Source organism: Garra rufa, chromosome 8, assembly GCF_049309525.1.
Source record: "Garra rufa chromosome 8, GarRuf1.0, whole genome shotgun sequence".
Taxonomy (NCBI): Eukaryota; Metazoa; Chordata; class Actinopteri; order Cypriniformes; family Cyprinidae; genus Garra; species Garra rufa.
The window spans coordinates 33,567,049-33,586,739 of record NC_133368.1 but is presented as its reverse complement, the minus strand read 5'-3'; the positions used below and the strand labels follow the sequence as shown (position 1 = coordinate 33,586,739).

General features: G+C 35.1%; 2 protein-coding genes across 2 annotated transcripts in view; both read left to right on the top strand.

The window, feature by feature from the left end:
- The first annotated feature begins 153 nt into the window (after window positions 1-153).
- stam2 (signal transducing adaptor molecule (SH3 domain and ITAM motif) 2) lies at window positions 154-15,072 on the top strand. Its single transcript, XM_073845598.1, has 14 exons — window positions 154-320; window positions 1,911-1,995; window positions 2,752-2,827; window positions 3,911-4,006; window positions 4,139-4,285; window positions 7,350-7,419; window positions 7,621-7,813; window positions 7,968-8,062; window positions 8,157-8,239; window positions 8,352-8,439; window positions 8,967-9,021; window positions 9,122-9,260; window positions 9,360-9,502; window positions 13,444-15,072. Exons 1-14 carry the CDS (start codon window positions 281-283, stop codon window positions 13,637-13,639), a joined length of 1,506 nt encoding a protein of 501 aa, XP_073701699.1. The 5' UTR covers window positions 154-280; the 3' UTR covers window positions 13,640-15,072.
- A 2,078-nt stretch (window positions 15,073-17,150) lies between these two features.
- The window catches only part of cacnb4a (calcium channel, voltage-dependent, beta 4a subunit), a 44,559-nt gene continuing 42,018 nt past the window's right edge, over window positions 17,151-19,691 (top strand). The window contains exons 1-2 of the mRNA XM_073845380.1: window positions 17,151-17,213; window positions 18,819-18,902. Of these exons, the coding sequence (XP_073701481.1) occupies window positions 17,151-17,213; window positions 18,819-18,902 (147 nt within the window). The remainder of the gene's footprint in view (window positions 17,214-18,818; window positions 18,903-19,691) is intronic.

Here is a 19,691-nt window from a genome sequence, read left to right as displayed (position 1 = left end):
TGTTGGAAATGTAAATGCATACAAACGAATAATTTAAATAACGTCTTTAGTTTTTTGTAGCATTTATATAAACTCTAAATATAACGTATAAATCTAGATCTCGTTTGACTGTTGTGACACGTATGCGATTTCTGACAGGCATTGCGTTCGCCAACTAAGTTTACGGAAGAGCAACTGGTGGAAGTGAACGCAATTTAATGGATGAGAGAACGATAAATCGTCGATCTACGTAGATAATACGCTTGAGTTTAACATTTAATACATAGGAAAAGGTGGCAAAATGCCTTTATTTGGCCAAAACCCGTTCGATCAGGATGTGGGTGAGTTTGACCGTGTTGTTTTTGTCGAAGTGGTGTGATATTGACAAGTCAGTCAGTTAACAGGGCCGATCCAGCGCACTGCTCGCTGTCATATGCTTAAGGTCTTTGCTGTTTGTTTTGTTTATTTCCTCTATTATTCGGATTCCTTGTATAACTTATAAAGCGGGATTTAACTATTAAAGCTGTCAAACGTAATTAGCTGAACTGTCAACGTACTTGTAACATTGTTCTACATTTTTGGAACTTTTTAGATGAACTCTGAACAATATTAAACAAACACCGAACAAATTTCAATATTCAGTTTAAATACTATCTGTCAGATAAGATCTTTTGAGTTGTTTGGGATTAAGTACAAAGCTCGTTTTAGTAAAATGTTTAGTATGTCAATTTAAACATTTGAAGACATTTCCTATATGTGACCCTGGAACACAAAACCAGTCATAAAGGTACTTTTTTTTTTTTAATTAACTGAAATGTATACATCAAAGCTGAATAAATACGCTTTTCATTGATGTGTGGTTTGTTAGATAAGATACAACTATTTGAAAATCTGTAATATGAGGGTGCAAAAAAATCGAAAATCGCCTTTAAAGTTGTACAAATTAAGTTCCTAGAAATACATATTACTAGTCAAAAATTAAGTTTTGATAAATCTGTGGTATGAAATTTACAAAATATCTTAATGGAACATGATCTTTACTTAATATACTAGTGATTTTTGTCATAAAAGAAAAAAATATATATCATTTTGACCCATACAATGTATTTTTGGCTATTGGTACAAATATACCTGTGCTACTTAAGACTGGTTTTGTGGTCGAGGGCCACATATATGCTGTGATATTTAAATGTGAAAACATACATTTAAGAGGGAATAGAATATTACCTTCCTAATATAATATTTATATAATTAAAATGCTCTGCTTTAAAAGTTTCCACAATAAAAAAATAAATATTTTAACCTATTTGCAGTAAGCATGAATGGCTGACTGAAAGAGTAATGGGAGTTCATTTATCAAAAGTAACAAACAATGGCATGTACATCAGTTTTCTTGTGTATAGTGTGTATGAACTTGTGACACTGTATGTTGCTCTGTTGAAGAGTTTGAAGCACTTGAGCATTGCTCATTTTATTTCAAGCTGGATGTCGCAATGCAGATTTCCCTGTCGTCATTAAGAGTTAGTCATTCAAATGCGCCCAGTTGTTTTATTCCTGAAGGAGGGTTAAAATAATCTGTACCAGTCTAGTGGATTGTCATAGAAATGGTCGTTGTGCCTGTTGAGACAAGCTGGATATGCTAAATAACTGGCAAAACAGGCTACTTTGTCTGTTTAACGGGATGCACATAAGGCTGATCCTTAATGCATATTTAAAAATTAATTCTTTTTAATACATATGGTTTAAATCTGATTATATTCACACTTGTTTGTATTATTATAATATTGCGTATTGCATGTTTTATGACCTTTTACATTCAAATTTTGACTTAATTTATCATTTCCAGTTATGATATGGTTCTGTAATAAGAGAAAATTGCTTTGAGAGTCTCATTTGAATTTGTTCAAGTGCTCATTCATTCACATTTTCAGAGAAAGCAACTAGTGAAACGAACACGTCGGAGGACTGGGGCCTCATTATGGATATCTGTGACCGGGTCGGGACAACTCCCAATGGGTGAGCACATATATCAACATACACAAGATTTAAATAACATTTTTAAAATGTTTATTCTAGTAACAATTAGTAATATTATTGTTGCTTGTATGTATTGTTTTTCCTCTTATATAGATACATTCGGTTTGATATTTATTGTATTCTATTTTCTTTTATGTCAAAAACGGTACACTACCAGTCAAAAGCTTTTGAACAGTAAGATTTTGTTTAATGTTTTTAAAGATATCACTTCTGCTCACCAAGCCCGCATTTATTTGATCCAAAGTACAGCAAAAACAGTAAAATTGTGAATTTTTTTTTTTTACTATTTAAAACAACTGTTTTCTATTTCAGTATATTTTAAAATGTAATTTATTCCTGTGATTTCAAAGCTGAATTTTTAGCATTATTACTCCAGTCACGTGATCCTTCAGAAATCATTCTAATATTCTGGTTTGCTGCTCAAAAATTGTATTATTATGTTGAAAGCTGAGTAGAATCTTTTTTGATGAAACTTTAGAAGAACAGTAAATCTTTTATAACATTATAAAAGTCTTTATCATCACTTTTGATCAATTTAAAGCATCCTTGCTAAATAAAAGTGTTGAAGTAATGATGCTAAAAATTCTGATTTGAAATCACAGGAATAAAATACATTGCCTTGCTGTTCAAAAACTTTTGAATGGTAGTGTATATAGACACAAAATAGTGCATCTTTCCTTAATATAAATATTTTTGTGTCCCTCTTTGTCATTTTAATTTTTTTTTCTGTCATAGTGCAAAGGATTGTCTCAGGTCAATCATGAAGCGTGTGAACCACAAGGTCCCTCATGTAGCAATGCAAGCATTAACGGTAAGCTCTATGTCTTCAGTTCCCATTGTAAACGTGTCAAACAGAGTTGCACCTACAGTTTAGTAAACAATATTAGTTGTCAGTGTCTGTGTTCTTGGGGAAGTTAACCTATGTATGGCTTGTGTGTAGTGACTGCACTGGGATAGAATAAACTCGGGTAGCATCTGGAAATGACAGGCTCTCTGTGGGCTCCCACTCTGTCTCACCCAACATCTGAGCCTGCATAGATATCTCACTCTATTTTTAGATATATTCAAAAATTTTCTCATCTGGCTGTATCTTTACAAAAGTGTATTACATGGGCATTACAAGATAATAAAGTGGGTAGATGTTTATTATAATTATTACTCATCTTTATTATGATGTCGCACTTCATTTACAAACATTTGAAGGATAAACGCTTATAGAAATGTAACAAGTGTGCAATCACTGTTTGTATAGAACATTGTTCTTATTGTTATACAAATCTGGAAAGTGTTGAATATAGAAATGAATATAGATTTTACTTAACTTGTTCACACATTGGCAAATCAGTCTGAATCAATCATTTAAAAAGATACATATACAGCATTTTCAGATAACAGGAAACAGGTTTTATGCAAATAATGGTTGCTCAAATGTGACACTGGACCACAAAACCAGTCAAAAGGATTTTTTTTAATTGAGATTTATACATAATCTGAAAGCTGAATAAATAAGCTTCCATTGATGTATAGTTTGTTAGGACAGGACAATATTTGGCTGAGATACAACTATTTGAAAATCTAGAATCTGAGAGTCCCAAAAATTTAAATATTGCTATATATATATGGCATAAAACCACATATAAAGTCGTCCAAATGAAGTTCTTAGCAATGCATATTACTAATCAAAAAGTAAGTTTTGATATATTTACGGTAGGAAATTTACTAAATATCTTCAAAGAACATCATCTAATATCCTGATTATTTTTGGCATATTAGAAAAATCGATCATTTTGACCCATACAATGTATTGTTGGCTATTGCTACAAATATACCCATGCTACTTAAGACTGGGTTTGTGGTCCAGGCTCACAAATATTGCTGTATTTTCCCTGTCTAGCTCCTGGGTGCCTGTGTTTCAAACAGTGGAAAAATCTTTCACCTAGAAATCTGCTCACGGGAGTTTGCCAGTGAAGTTCGCAGTGTGTTGAGCAGGGTAAGGAACTTCCGTTCACTCTATAAATTATAGTGGCATTGCATACATAAAGGCATTTTTTTTTGTTTCAGAGTATAATAAACTTGCTTGTCTGTTAATAATGTCTACAAATCCTAATTCTGTTCTCCTCAGGTTCACCCAAAAGTTGCTGAGAAACTCAAAGCCCTGATGGTGGAGTGGGCCGAAGATTTCCAGAAAGACCCACAACTGAGTCTCATCAGTGCCACCATCAAGTCCCTCAAAGACGACGGAGTGTCCTTTCCCACTGCAAACCCCCAGGTATTTCTATTATCAACTAATAACATGATCCTGTGGGATCTCACTGTGAAATGCCAGCTGTCCATAAACACAAATGCTGATGAACAGACAGCCACCCCTAGTATTTGGCCTAGATGTATGACCCTGTTTTTTGGCTAGGCTTACTTTTATAGAGACTTTTACATTCTAATTTTGCACAGTTCATTAGTTATTCTGTTTGTATTTCCTGTACTGGTAGGTCACAGAAATCTGTGACAGATGGATCTGTGTCACCCTGTTGTCATGCCATGTCTGCAGTGTAGGTCATTGCAATGTTCTTTTAAAGTTTCTAAGACTGATATTGTCAAATGTTTGCATTTTAAAATGGAGGAAAATATTTTTGTATGTGTACAGTATGTTTAGTGTAGGTGATTAAATTTATTAACTAATATATGTGACCCTGAACCACAAAACCAGTCTTAGGTAGCACAGGTATATTTGTAGCAATAGCCAGAAATACATTGTATGGGTCAAAATTATTGATGTTTATTTTATGGCAAAAATCATTAGGATATTAAGTAAAGATCATGTTCCACAAAGATGTTTTGTAAATTTCCTACTGTAAATATATAAAAACTTAATTTTTGATTAGTAATATGCATGCATCCCTAAGAACTTCATTTGCACAGCTTTAAATCCAATTTTCTCAATATTTTATTTCTTTGCACCCTCAGATTCCAGATTTTCAAATAGTCAATCTCGGCCAAATATCGACCTATCCTAACAAACCATACTTCAATGGAAAGCCTTTTTATTCAGAGACTTTAATAAAAAATTGACCCTTATGAATTGTTTTGTGGTCCAGGGTCATATATAATAACTAGTATATCATACATATTTGTATTTTGGGGGTTTTTTTGGAAGGAAATTAATATTTTTATTCATTTATTTATTAATTTAATTAAAAGACACATTTATATTGATAAACATTTTCTTTTTGAAATAAATGCTGTTCTTTTGAACTTTCATCAACTATTTTCAACTATTCATCAAAGAATCCTGAAAAAAATTATCACGGTTTTAACAAAAGATTATGTAGTATAAGTGTTGATTGACTTTTCAAATGCAGTAAAATAGAAACAGTCTTAAACTGTAATAATATTTAACAATATTACTGTTAATAATATAAAACACTCTCTCTTATTCGAACTCTTGAACCTTTTAATGTCAGTGTATAAGCAATTGCAAGCTTTTTATGTTTATTTTATTTGATTCTTTATTTTTACTGTTTTGTTGGGTCAATCTTTGAAAAAAGCTGTTTTTTTTAGATGCATAATAAAATGATAAAAGTATACCATAAATGGCCATAGTTAATAACCAATCGTCAGTTACGTCTGTATGGGAGATAGATTATGAATCAATCATGTGACTAAACATGACCACTGTCTCTCACATGACATATCTGCTAACACTTTAGCTATTTAGGTTAGAGGCGTATAAATCAGCTGAGTGCATCTGGAATGCTAAAGCATGTGTGTAAAATTGAGACAAGAAAAATCAAGCAGACAGAATGGAATTTCCTGTCACATATTTGCCATACTGTCCTCATGGCCCATGAGATGTCAATTCTTCTTTGTTCTCCTTTTCCTTCATTTATTGTTAGATCGTGTAAACCGTTCTGTAGCTGTTAATGAGTACCGACTACATAAATAGGTCACAAGAATTTATTGTGTCATGCAAAGGTCGCCATATACATGTTATCAAAAGCCTACTTATGTAAATGGTTTGTGGAGCTGAGTCATTGGTTAACTGTTTGGTATCAGTTTTTTCTTTCTCGAGTATTTACTCTAGTACACCTATAGATGGCATTATAGATCTGTGTTCATATAGCAATTGCTGTGCTCTATATACAGTTGAAATCAAAAGTTTTAACTTTGCAAAATGTTAATTATTGTAAAAAAAATAAGAAGGATCATACAAGATGCATGGTATTTTTTATGTATTACTTACCTGGATAAGATATTAAACATAAGAGACATTTACATATAGTCCACAAGAGAAAATAATAGTTGAATTTATAAAAATGGCCCTTTTTTTAAAGTAAAAAAAGTAAAAGTTTAAAAGTATACACACGCTTGATTCTTAATATTGTGTTGTTACCTGAACAATCATCCAGGTCCTACAAATTATTTGGTTTTTCAGCATTTTTGTGTATTTGAACCCTTTTCAACAATGACTGTATGATTTTGAAATCCATCTTTTCACACTGAGGACAACTTTGGGACTCATGCAACTTTTACAGAAGGTTCAAACCCTCACTAATGCTCCAGAAGGAAACATGATGCATTGAGAACCATTGGTGTAAACATTTGGACAGAATAAAGATGTGTACATTTTTCTTATTTTGCCTAAATATCAAATACCATATTTTTTTCATTTAGTACTGCCCATCAGAAGCTACAGAAGATACTTGCATGTTTCCCAGAAGACAAAATAAGTTAAATTACCCTGATCTTCAAATTCTAAAAGTTTTCAACCCAGCTCTTAACGCATTGTTTTTCCTTCTGATGCATCAGTGAACATTTGAACCTTGTGTAATAGTTGTATATGAGTTCCTCAGTGTGAAAAGATGGATCTCAAAATCAAACAGTCATTGTTGGAAAGCGTTCAAATACACACAAATGCTGAAAAGAATTTGTGGGACCTGAAGGATTTTTCTGAAGAACAGCTGGCAGTTTAACTGTTCAGGACAAACAAGAGACTCATGAACAACTATCACTAACCAAAAAAAACACAGCTGTGGATCATTCAGGTAACAACACAATATTACGAATCAAGTGTATGTAAACTTTTGAACAGGGTAATTTTTGTAAATTCAACTATTATTTTTTCTTGTGGACTATATGTAAATCCCTTTTAAATGAAATATCTTATTCAGGTCGGTACTAAATTTAAAAAAAATAACATGCCTTTTGTATGATCCCTATTATTTTGGTAAAATAATTAACATTTTGCAGATTCTGCAAGGTGTATGTAAACTTTTGATTTCAACTGTATATAAAATGACTTTTTTCCAAGTCAACTATAATGTGATCTCTATTTGCAGAGCTCCAGCACAAAGCCCAACAGCACTCCTGTCACCAGCAAAGCTACTGCTGATGATGATCTGGCCAAAGGTGAGGAAGATTCTTTATGCTAACATACTTTCATTTTTTTTTTTTTTTTTTTTTTGTTATTATGGTTTGTTTAGTCCTACCTGACAAGTGATGTTGAGGCTCTGCCAGAGCATCATAAAAAAAAATCACCATAACTGTGGAATCAAGCTGTAGTACATGGCTTTACCCAGAAAATGAGTGTTTGTATTTTTCTCTGCGCAGCCATTGAGCTGTCCTTACAGGAGCAGAAACAGCAGGCAGAGACACGACCCCTCACCATGATAGCCGATCCACCCTACAACACCAACGGAGGGAAAGAGTCCCGTAAAGTGCGTGCCCTCTATGACTTTGAAGCGGCTGAAGACAATGAGCTCACTTTTAAGTCTGGAGAGCTTGTGATCATCCTTGACGACAGGTAAACTGATTGTTCAAGGACAGTATTTTAATCAGTTTTGAATATTTTTTTTTTATTTAAAATTTTTTATTTTCTATTTGTTTTAGCTATCTTTAAATTTCTCTTTATCCATATCAGTTGTCCATTGTAAAATATTGTTACTGTTATCCAACAGTGATCCAAATTGGTGGAAAGGGGAGAATCATCGAGGAGTCGGCCTCTTCCCATCAAACTTTGTCACCACCAACCTGAATGCTGAACCAGACCCTGGTAATACACTTTATGACCTAGATTTCTGGGCAGGAATAATGCATTTTTTCTATTCGGGTTGCACATACAGATCTCTTGAATTCTTTTCCTGTAGTTATGTATGTAGAGAAGACAGTAGCCCCAGAGGAACCCATAGTTGAAGTCAAAGCAGAGCCTGAGCCTGTGTATATAGATGAGGTAAGTGCCAAATCTCCATCTCCACCATCTGGAGGAGTGTAATTGATATGATCAACAGGCTCTTGGTGAAGTTCTCTAATCTTATGTTGATCGTTGACTCTGTTCTCTACAGGAGAAGATGGACAAAACTCTCTACCTGCTCCAGAACACAGACCCTGCAGATGCCTCACCTGATGGCCCAGAACTGGCCACATTAGAAGGTACCAGGAAGACCCTTCTTGAGCTTTTGTTTAACATTTATGTGTAAGGATGAGGCGTACAAACAAAATATGGCATAAGTAATTTTAGGTCACGTCATTACATTGTTCTCCAGAATACATGTTCCCAGGCTTCTGAAAAACCGAATTTTTGATAATTGGATAAACTTTTATAGTGATGAAATATGAATTAGAATTTTTGCATTCCCATTTGCTTCAATAGCAACTTAAAAAAACACAGTAGCATTTCTCACTTTCTGATGGGTTAACACCTACACAGCAGCATAAACTAGTTTCCTGAAATTTACTGCCAATGTAATAAAATGCAAGTATGGTGTTAAAAATGTATAATAACATTTCTTTAAGCTGAAAATAATTTACTATGTTAACAACTGTGGAAATGCATCATCACAGTCTATTTTATCCTGTTTACACATTTCTATTGTACACAAGATCATTGAATCTGACTGTTCCACTGAGTAAATGATGTTCGACCCAATTCCAGTGTTAATCTTGTTCTGTTCATTTAGATGCTTGTGAAAAGATGAACCCAATGATTGATGAGAAACTACAAGAGATTGACAGGTTTGTTCAAAAAATCTGAACTTACCCAGAATAGGTTGGCTATTCTATTGTTTTTTTTCAGTCTTTGCAGGAAAAATCTCTGTCTCTCTCATTTCTGCAGAAAGCACTCAGAGTGGTCCGAGCTGAACGTGAAGGTGCTGGAGGCTGTGGAACTGTATAACCAGCTTATGAATGAGGCTCCACTTTACAATGCATACTCCAAAATGCAGAGTCACCAAGGCACTTACCCGACTATGCAGGTTGGCATTGCCATCTAAATTGTGAATTTTGTGAACACTTCTGTTGTGCATGATTCAGACTCTTTAAATGTATTGTTTGTTTGTTTTTGTCTCTTTTAGGGTTATCAGCCATCTGGAGCCTACATGTCAACTGGTGTTCCACAGGGATATGGTCTTACGGACCAAGCTGGCCCTCTCTGCTCCCTTCCTCCTTCAGTCAATTCAGTGCCCACCAGCCAGCCTGCACAACCTCCGTACATCAGGTTAGGCAAACATCTAAGGCGTCCTGCTTGTCTCCCTCTAATTTTGCGGCAACTTTGGCCCTGTCTGCATCTATTTGGATATTTCTGTATGTGCAGTTTTTGGCCTTTTTTATTTTTATTATCGTTATTGGACAATACGTTTGTGTTTGGCTGATAAGTGTCAGAAGTGGGACTTTGACAGCACAGAGAGCATCTGTGCTTGAATGCAAATGCATAGGAGCTCCCCTTCTCCATCTTCACTACTTGACTAGGGATGTAACAGTATTATCAAATTCATGGTATCATGATAGCAAAACTGTCTCGATATTATCATGGTCACATGATGAAATGAAACGATAAGCCTTCCAGGCAAAAAGTGTAGTTTTTAAAATGTATTTAAATTTTAAAAACCTCATTCTAACCAAACATGTCTTTAAAGTTGTTTTGGGCCATTATGCTTCAGAGAAGTATCTGTCAAATTAACTAAATTCACAATATGGCTTTATCCCTCCATCAAATCTGTTTTCGCTGTACTTTGTTCAGGCGATCAGCTCGTGGTCTGGTGTTTTCCGTGCCTCACAACGGATCAGTTCACAGTGAATACAGTGAACTCGTTTATTACATGTGCTCTGAGATCAACTCACGTTTGGGGACGCAACGGGCACCAGTTATGCTTTATTTTAACAGCAGATGATTAAAGCATTTCACTAAATTTATAGTCAAATGTGAATTTTTTTTTTTTAAGCCTGTTTTCACTTACTTGGAATTTTCTGTCAAAATAAAAGCTCTATTGCCGTTTCCATCAAAATAAAAGCTTAAAAGTGCAGTCTGAATTGCTGACAACTAGTGGTTTAAATGGGTAACGTTACTGCAGTCCAAATTTAAAATATCTCTTGGAAGTGTAGGAATTAAAAAAGAAGTATTGTAATTTCCCTACTGTAGTTTAAAGACCAAAAATATACACAAAGTATTATACCTCTAATTTGTTTGGCTTCCTAAAACACCTGCATCAATGTAGTTTAGACTGAGACAGTATACCACAAATTAAAAAGAGGGTTGAGTCCCCTTTAAAGTGTTTTTTTCAGCTAAGGACATGGGTTAGTTGTTCAAATGAATGGGTTAAATGATCAAATTTTTTTTAGTCTTTGTTTGTCCTTTTTATTAAATATCACAATAATATTGCATTGTGGACTATTGTGATATTATCGTATCTTGAGATTTTGATATCATTAAATCTTTGTTTAAACTAATAGTTCACCCAAAAATGAAAATGGCCCATCCAAGATAAGTTTCATCAAAAGAGAAATGTAGAAATGTAGCATTATATCACTTGCTCACCAATAGATCCTTTGCAGTGAATGGGTGCCGTCAAAATGAGAATCCAAACAGCTGATAAAAACATCACAATAATCCACAAGTAATCACGATTCCAGTCCATCAGTTAACATTTTGTGAAGTGAGAACCTGTGTGTTTGTAATAAACAAATCTGTCATTAAGATGTTTTACCTATAAACCATCACTTTTGGTCAAAAAGTCCTTAAAGGATAAGTACACTTCCATAACAAGAATTTACAGATAATGTACTCACCCCTGTGTCCTCCAAGATGTTCATGTCTTTCTCTCTGCAGTCGTAAAGAGTTTTTTTTCTGAGGAAAACATTACAGGATTTTTCTCCATACAGTGGACTTCTATGGTGCCCCGAGTTTGAATTTCCAAAATGTAGTTTAAATGCAGCTTCAAATGATCCCAAAAGTGGCCGTCTATGATCCCAACCAAGAAAAAACAGTCTTATGTAGCTGGGATCATTTACAACCACATTTAGTTTGAAGCTGCATTTAAACTGCATTTTGGAAGTTCAAACTCGGGGCACCATAGAAGTCCACTACAGGGGTGATAGCGTTCCGGCACCACGCCGGATTTCCGGCGTACTGTGGCTGCGGGGAAAAAAAAAAATCAGGTTCGCGGATATTGCTCTGTCATTTCTCTAAATCTGAGATGTGCAGGTCAGAGAGCAGCTTTAACGCTCAACGACTCAAACAAGTCACATTCTAGCCGATGAGCCAATCAGAAGTAGGGAAGGGGCGGGTCTTGTGTCTTTGTCAAATAGATTGATACAGGTTAAGGCAATGCTCCATGCACGAAGGTGTTTTTAGCTCCCATACTGTACAATTGTCTCCTACTGGCAACTCAAACCGTAAGTCATGGCTATGTTTATGAAGCCAGGGGAAGACATTAAGGATTTCGATAAAGGCATATTTACAGGGCTCGCAAAATCGCTAGCCCGACGTCCCGGAGCTATTGGGTTTTCCAGTCGGGCTACCAACATTATTTGACCGGCTGCCCGACGGGCTATCCTGAAGTAGAGGGCTCATGGGGTCCTTAAAACTCCTCAATTTAGTTGTATCAAATTTAAGGCCATAAAAAGTGGTAAATATTTTAAATAGTAAAAGAAGAGGATTAATTATTTTAAGAGGTCTTACAGTTGGGGACGGAAAGACGAGAGAATCGCGATAGAGCTGGATTAAACTTTAAGAGGCAATGATTTCATTGAATAAATATGCTCACTGCACGTTTCAAAGTCAAAACGCGGCACTGTTGTCTTTATATGAATGTATCTGAAGGGAACCGACTGTCCTCAGAAACGTGTCGTTGGCATTTTCATTTCATGACTGATAAAACAGCTTTAATGCTGCTTTGCTTTCAGCCATTCTTAGGGAAACCGTAATATTTCAGCGCTCCTAAAGCGCCCCCTCGTGACATAGAATTAATTTGCACGTCCAAATTTTTAGCTGTTTTTGGTCAGATTATTGCAAATCTCGACCAATGTTTTTTATGCAAACACAGAGTTGTAAATGTGAAAGAAGTTAATGTGCTTTCTAAAAATCTAAACAATTAGGACATTGTTTTAAATAAATGTTATGCATTATATACTTGATTTATTCATTTTAATGGGATAAAGGCTGAAATGCCAATCTATAAGCTTTTTTTGTGAAAAACCTTTATCTGACTGAACTGAACCAACAAGTTATGTGTAAAAGTGCGTCGCATACATAGTACCTCCACCCCACTCACCTCGGGGGCAAGGGAAAAAAAAGTTCAGGCTCAGGAATTTTTTCCACTATCAGGCCTGCCACTATATGGAGAAAAATCCTGAAATGTTTTACTTTACTTTAATTTTAAGAAAATTAATTTCTTTACGACTGAGGGAAGAAAGACATGAACATCTTGGATGACAAGGGAATAAGAACATCATCTGTAAATTTTTGTTCTGGAAGTGAACTTCTCTTTTAATCTTTAATAACACAACCTCCAGTGAAAAAGTCCATACCCTGTAATCCTCTCACATCAAAAAATCTATTAGTTTAGAACCATCTTGGACTGGTTTTTGCTTGTAAACAGTGTTTGATCTGTGCATATTTCTCTCCCGATTCAGACAAGGCAACCTTTCCAATGTAGAAAGCAATATTATGGATAGAGGACTACCTGGAAGCAATGGTTTTAGTTTAAAAAAAAATGTTTTGATTGATTTGTTTCTTACAAACATAAAGCATCTAGCTTTAAAAGATGTCATCGATGTACTAGAATCGTGATTAATGTACTAGAAATATTCTAATTTTTAAATCAGGATTAGACATTAAAAAATCTTCCAATTCCTTTATAGATGTGAAAATCAGCTAAGAATTGAACGGATACTTGTGTCCTGGTTCAGAGGAAGATAGAAATCTTGTCTGTGTCAGTTTTCTGGTGATTAAGGGATAATACAGTGCTTCTTCATCTTAAAAATTCAAAAGGCCCATCATAATTTGTGAGAGAGAGCAAAGTGAGCTATTTTAGGAATCGGCATATGATCCCGGGTGTTATATTTGTCAACATAGAAACTTTTGTTTGAAATGGATCATTCTGATAGTGATGTTGTGAAAACTTGCCCTAAATAACTTCAAATTGTTTCATTTTTTTTTAGCGCCCCCATGAATGCACCATACGCAAACCAAGCTCCCGGAGCCCCGTACCCACCACAGATGGGCATGGCTATGGACATGTCAGCCTATCAGAACCCTACTCCCGGTCTGCCTCCAACCTCCTATCCGATGTCAGCTCCAGCCCAACCTGCACCTCAGCAGCAACAAGCAGCCTTCTACCAGCAACCCCTTCTGTAAGGCTGTACGAAAAGGTCTGACTCCACAGCCATTAATATCCAATGCAAATTCCAAATGGTGAAATGAGGTTGGGAGTATTTTTCTCTCACGTCTCTGTTGATGTCAAGGGGTATGCACAGATTCGCTGACATTTGTCTTCACAGGACAAAGACGTAATCCACTTGGAAAGAAAGCAAGCACTTCATTTTCTCTCCCACTTACTAACCCATAAAACAGTTGAGGGCAGGTATTCAGAGTTGATGGAATGAGTTACACTAACCATAAACATCATTTTTGTCAACATATGATAATCACCAGCATATTCTTTGTGTTTTCCGATGTTTTCAGAGGATTTAAGATTAAATGGTAAAATGCACACACATGCATACTGTTTCTCATTCTAAGAGACAATTCTTCTGATTATTGTTGCCATTTTCATTTATTTCTGGGTTAACTGACCCGAAACTTTCATTTCTTGCCTTTCAAAGCAAATGTGGGTTTTTATGTGTTATAGAGAGGATGATTGTATGAAGAAGATTATACACGGATCACCAAATCTGGAATGAATTTATGTGCCAATACACAGAGCACTTGTATAAACTCCTACAATCAAACTGGCAGTTCTAGGTTCATCCTGCTATTAGTGATTCCAAAATTACGGGACCGATTTAGTAGGGGCAGCTGGCTAACAGGCTACACGTAATAATCATAAAGTCCTTTGCAAACTGTGCTTTAGAACTGACAGTGGTCACAAATGCAATCCCTTTATGGTCAATCCATATGTTTCACTGTATAATGATATTTATAATATGCAAGTACCGCTTGTGTTTGCGTTGTGGGTGTTTGCTGTTGTTCGACTTAATTTAAGGCATGTAAAATTGCATACAATGTAATTTTCTTCTGGTCTATGACTCCTCAGCTGGAAATGATGAATTAATTGTTGTTTTTGCTTCTTATGTATGTGAAGATATGTGCTTTTTCTAAAATAACCACCTATTTCTTCTTAACTGAAATGGGGAAATTATACCTTTAACATATAGACGGCTTTCTTTCTTGTTAAAATGGGATTGATGTAGTAAAAATATAAAATTGTCTTTATTTTTTTTCATAAACTGCTCAAAAAAAGATATTGTATATTAGATGTTGAATATCTGGCTTTGTCTGTATTGCACCTTAACTTTATAAACATTTATTTACCACCAGATGCCTTGTTCTTTCACGAGACGGAATAAACATAGAAACCAATTCAAAAGACTTTATTTCAAAAGCTGCTGTATATTTGTAAACCTGTACGTTTTAAGAGATTTAGAGGGAAATCTGTATTGTACTCATGGACTCCATGTTTTGTAACATCAAGATTTCTTTGTATCCTGCCTGCTCATTTTTCAAATTCCTTTTGTAACACAGTGAACTCTTATAGTCTTCAGAAAATAAAAACTACCTGTGTTTCAAAATTTGCTTTTCTGTTACTTTCCCAGCATCCTAAACTAATCTATTCTCATTTGATTTGGAGATGCTGAATGTTAATTATTAATTTCTATTATACATACTGCCTGGTTATGTTTTGTCAAAATCTTCTTACACAGCTGATATGCTACTAATTATCATCCTCATGGGTGAATCTTCATAGAATCTGTTGGAAAAGCAGCTACAGCTGTGTATTATATATAAATCCCCCTGCAATTTAGCATTTCCTTATCAGCTCTTTGTGGATGCAGCACACAACAGTTACAAAAGACATGCCCTACAGATATTCTCATGCTTTTCATCTGATATTCTGATGAATCTATACCTAGGAGGCCACTGAGATAAATTATTATTGTCATTATTAAAATGATTCACACATTACAGCGTTCATTTCAGAGTATTCTCTTTTACGTATTGAGTATCAGAACATCAGGAAAGGTATTAAAGTATGATTTTGGTTTTGCAACTACAATTAACAAGTGATAGAAATTGATTGTTTTCATCACCTTCACCTCTTGCTATTACATAGTTGAAGTCAAAACTTTACATACACTTTGCAGAATCTTCAAAATGTTAATCATTTTACCATGGGTGAAAACTTTTTGAATTTACAGATCAGGGTAAATTAAACTTATTTTGTCTTCTGGGAAACATGTAAGTATCTTCTGTAGCTTCTGAAGGGCAGTACTAAATGAAAAATAATATGATATTTGGGCAAAATAAGAAAAATGTACAGATCTTCATTCTGTTCAAAAGTTTACACCCCTGGCTCTTAATGCATGGTTTTTCCTTCTGTAATAATTGCATATGAGTCTATTAGTTGTCCTCAGCGTGAAAAGATGGATCGTCATTGTTGGAAAGGGTTCAAATACACAAAAATGCTGAAAAACCACAGAATTTGTGGGACCTGAAGGATTTTTCTGAAGAACAGTGGATAGTTTAACTGTTCAGGACAAACAAGGGACTCATGAACAACTATCACTAAACAAAATAATAATAATAAAACAACCGTGGATATTCAGGTAAAAACACAGTATTAAGAATCAGATTTATGTAAACTTTTGAACAGGAAGATTTTTATAAATCATATAAATATAAATTCAACTTTTTTTCTCTTGTGGACTATATGGAAACTTCTTTCATGTGAAATAAAAAGTATTAAATAAAAAATAACATGCATTTTGTATGATCCCTCTCTTATTTTGGTAAAATAATTAACATTTAGCAGATTCTTCAAGGTGTATGTAATTTTTTTTTTACTTCAACTGTAGTCATAATACCATGGGTACAATCAACTAGTTTGAAACATTTTAGTAAATCGTAATTCGTAAATGACATTACTAGTATTTGAGCGGTTTTTAAAAATGAATAATTCATCTTATTTAAAGAATAGCCAGGATGCACGGCCATATTGGCTATACTCAGATGTAAACAACAGCATAGATTGCAGGTTAATGTATTGCTGAATATGTTATTCTGCTAATTTAGTCTATCTAAACCACAGAAAAAAACGTGTGGAAGCTGCTAAATCTATAGAGAAGGGCTTAGGAAAGGGTCAGGAAAGGGTGCAATATTTTTACAAACTAAAGTTAATAGGTGGTAAATTAATTCAGATAGCCTAATATTTCACCTACCTGACAGGAAATGTTAAGAACAAACACAAATGTTTTTAATAGTTCATGTTTATAAAAAATATAAAGTAACTTAAATTTGCATCCCATGTAGTTAAAAAACTACTTTAAAGTGTAGCTTCTGCTTTTAGCTCTTTTTTGGGAATCTTGCCAACACTGATTAATACATAATATCTTTCTGACGACCTCTGTTGAGCAGCTAGTACACAGTACAGTAGCTCATGATGCTGCTCTAGTGGTGACCGCTAGCGCTGCATCTACACTACAGCTGCACAACGCAGACTGCATCAGTCACCGAAAGCGCACACAAGCCTCGTCTTCGGACCGCGGACACCACAGCGAAACTGGAGCAAACAGTTCAGTATCCTCCTCCGCCGAGCCAGTGGACCGGGACCGAAAGGCAGCCACCACCGTGGACCGATGAACTCGCAGAAATGTCCCGGCACATCTACACCCGACACGGGATAGGCGACGGGGTTCAGAAGCCGATTTTTCAGGTAGGGACGCGGGAGAAGGTGATAATGCGATGGGAATCTGCACCAAACACACGCTAGTGTTGATAGAATCCAACGACTTCGAATTTATTCACAATACACATATTTCCTTCATATCTGCCAACATGACAAAATACTCCCACTTGAAGGGTTTTAATCACAGGAAATGACTGAATATATAATATTCGCCTGATTCATATGTGTAAAACTTGTCATACTTTGATTATCTGTACTGAATTATCAAGCAAACATTATCTTTGAATTTATGTACTTAATACAAGTTGTAAAAAAAAAATATATATATATATATATACAATATACAATATATATTTCGATAGAGATGTGATGTGAATCTGCACCAAAAATGTTATCTCGTGCTTGTGTTTGAGTTTTTCCACTTATAATACAAACCTCTAAATATCCTTGTAATTTTTCCATTAACTTATGATTGATAACGTGATGCTATTACATTTATTGTTGCTAATTTTCATGTACTACTGTATTTGAATGGTTATCTCAGGTACATGAAGGAATAACATTGTACATGTCTAAAAATGTGATAATTAGTCAAGAAATTGGTAATTTCAGTAAAATTCCTGTTTTGTTTTTTAAACCAATGTTTGATGTGGAATAAGCTTAAAGAGACAGTGCACCTGAGAATTTTTTTTTGTATCATTTGCTCACCTTCATGATGTTGCAAACTCAAATGACTTTTATTTTGGTCTGTGAAAAAAGAGGCTATGGACTGACAGCCTCAGTCACCATTGACTTTCATTGCATTTTAAGTAAATGGTGACTTGAGTCACCATTCTGTCACCTTCTTTTGTGTTTTGCATAAGCAAGGTCACATTGGTGAGTAAATGTACAGAACATTTTCATTTTGGGATGAACTATTCCTTTACACAGGCTGGTTATACAATTAAAAGGATCATTAAAACCAAACCCGAACGTGGTAAAGATTAATGGATGTCAGTTTGATCTATTGGTCTTTAATTAGGCTGCTAAATAATTCATGTTCTCATTGATTTCCCTCTAAAGTACGCATGACCTGACCCAGTTTGTAAGCATCAGTGCTTCTTTTATCCAGATGGCCGTAACATATACGTTCCACAGTTTCTTGCACAAGAAACTACTGAAAACATCCGTACGGCTCACCCCGCTGAACATTTTAACCGCGTGATCTACTCAGAAGGGGTTCGATGTAGGACTGCATTGCGGCCAGCCATACTGAAGGGCAGTTTCGCCTGCTCAACACATTGCATTGATGTCTATGTGGCTCTGCCGAGTTCAGCTTCCTCGTGGTGATTCGCTTTGACATCTGTTTCAATAAGACCCTCCGTATCTGTCAAGCTTTTAGTCACGTAACACCAAGGATAGTTCAAAGATCTTTATGTCTGCTGTAGGTTTCATGCAAAACAGCAATGATTAATGCAAGTGATTAATCGTTGTCATTTCATTTGACTCTTGACAGTTCTGTAGCTAACAGACCCCACTGAGACCCCTCTGACTGTGTTGTGGTGGGATATGTGGGTGTATGTGTGTGTATGAATGTTTCCCTGTTCTGCCGGTAGAAGAGAAATAGATTAATAGCTTGCTCTTTTGCCGCAGGTGAACAGAGGCACCTACTCACGGCGCAGCCGACTTAAGAGATCCGACGGCAGTACAACGTCGACCAGCTTCATTCTCCGCCAGGTGAGCATGAGGAAATATAATGTCTCTATTGAAATAGTTTGTGATATGACTCTCTGAAGCACTCTCACACTTGCTTTTGTTTTGCAATGAATTGAATTTTTTTTCTTTGAGACTGTGTTAAGGATGGCTCACTCTGCGTAGGACATTTTGAAGAGTTTTGAACGGTGACTAATATCTTCAGTGGATAATTAAATATCCACTGTCCATGCGCCTAATGTGCCAAGCTAGGTTATGTAATACTTTTTATAGAAGCCAATGAGTTTGCATTTATCCATGATACACATATTTCTTTCAAATCTGCCGGTAATTACAACATGCTCCCACTTGGAGGGTTATTACTCAGTTTAAATGACTCATTTGAATTTTTGCATAATGCTTCATATGTTCAAAATGTGTCATGTGTTGATTCAGATTGTATGTAGTAATGCAGAACAAAGTATCTTTGAATTCAACGCCTTCATGCCAAATCATAGTCTTATTTTATAAAACCCTGTTTTCACTGAGAGAATAAAAAAAACATTTTAAAAAAGGTAATTGCAGCTTTTTGTCTCACAATGTGGACTTTGTTTCTCGCAGTTCAGACTGTTTTTCTCTTTAAATACAAAATTGCAAGAAATAAACTTGCAATTCTAAGAAAAAAAGTCAGAATGACAAGATATAAGCTAGGAATTCTGACTATTTCTCCTACACTGTAACCGATTTTTGTAATTTGAACAGTATTTTACTGTAATATCTACAGTAAGATACTGTAAAATGTATATACAGTATTTTACTGTAAACTGCAAAGGA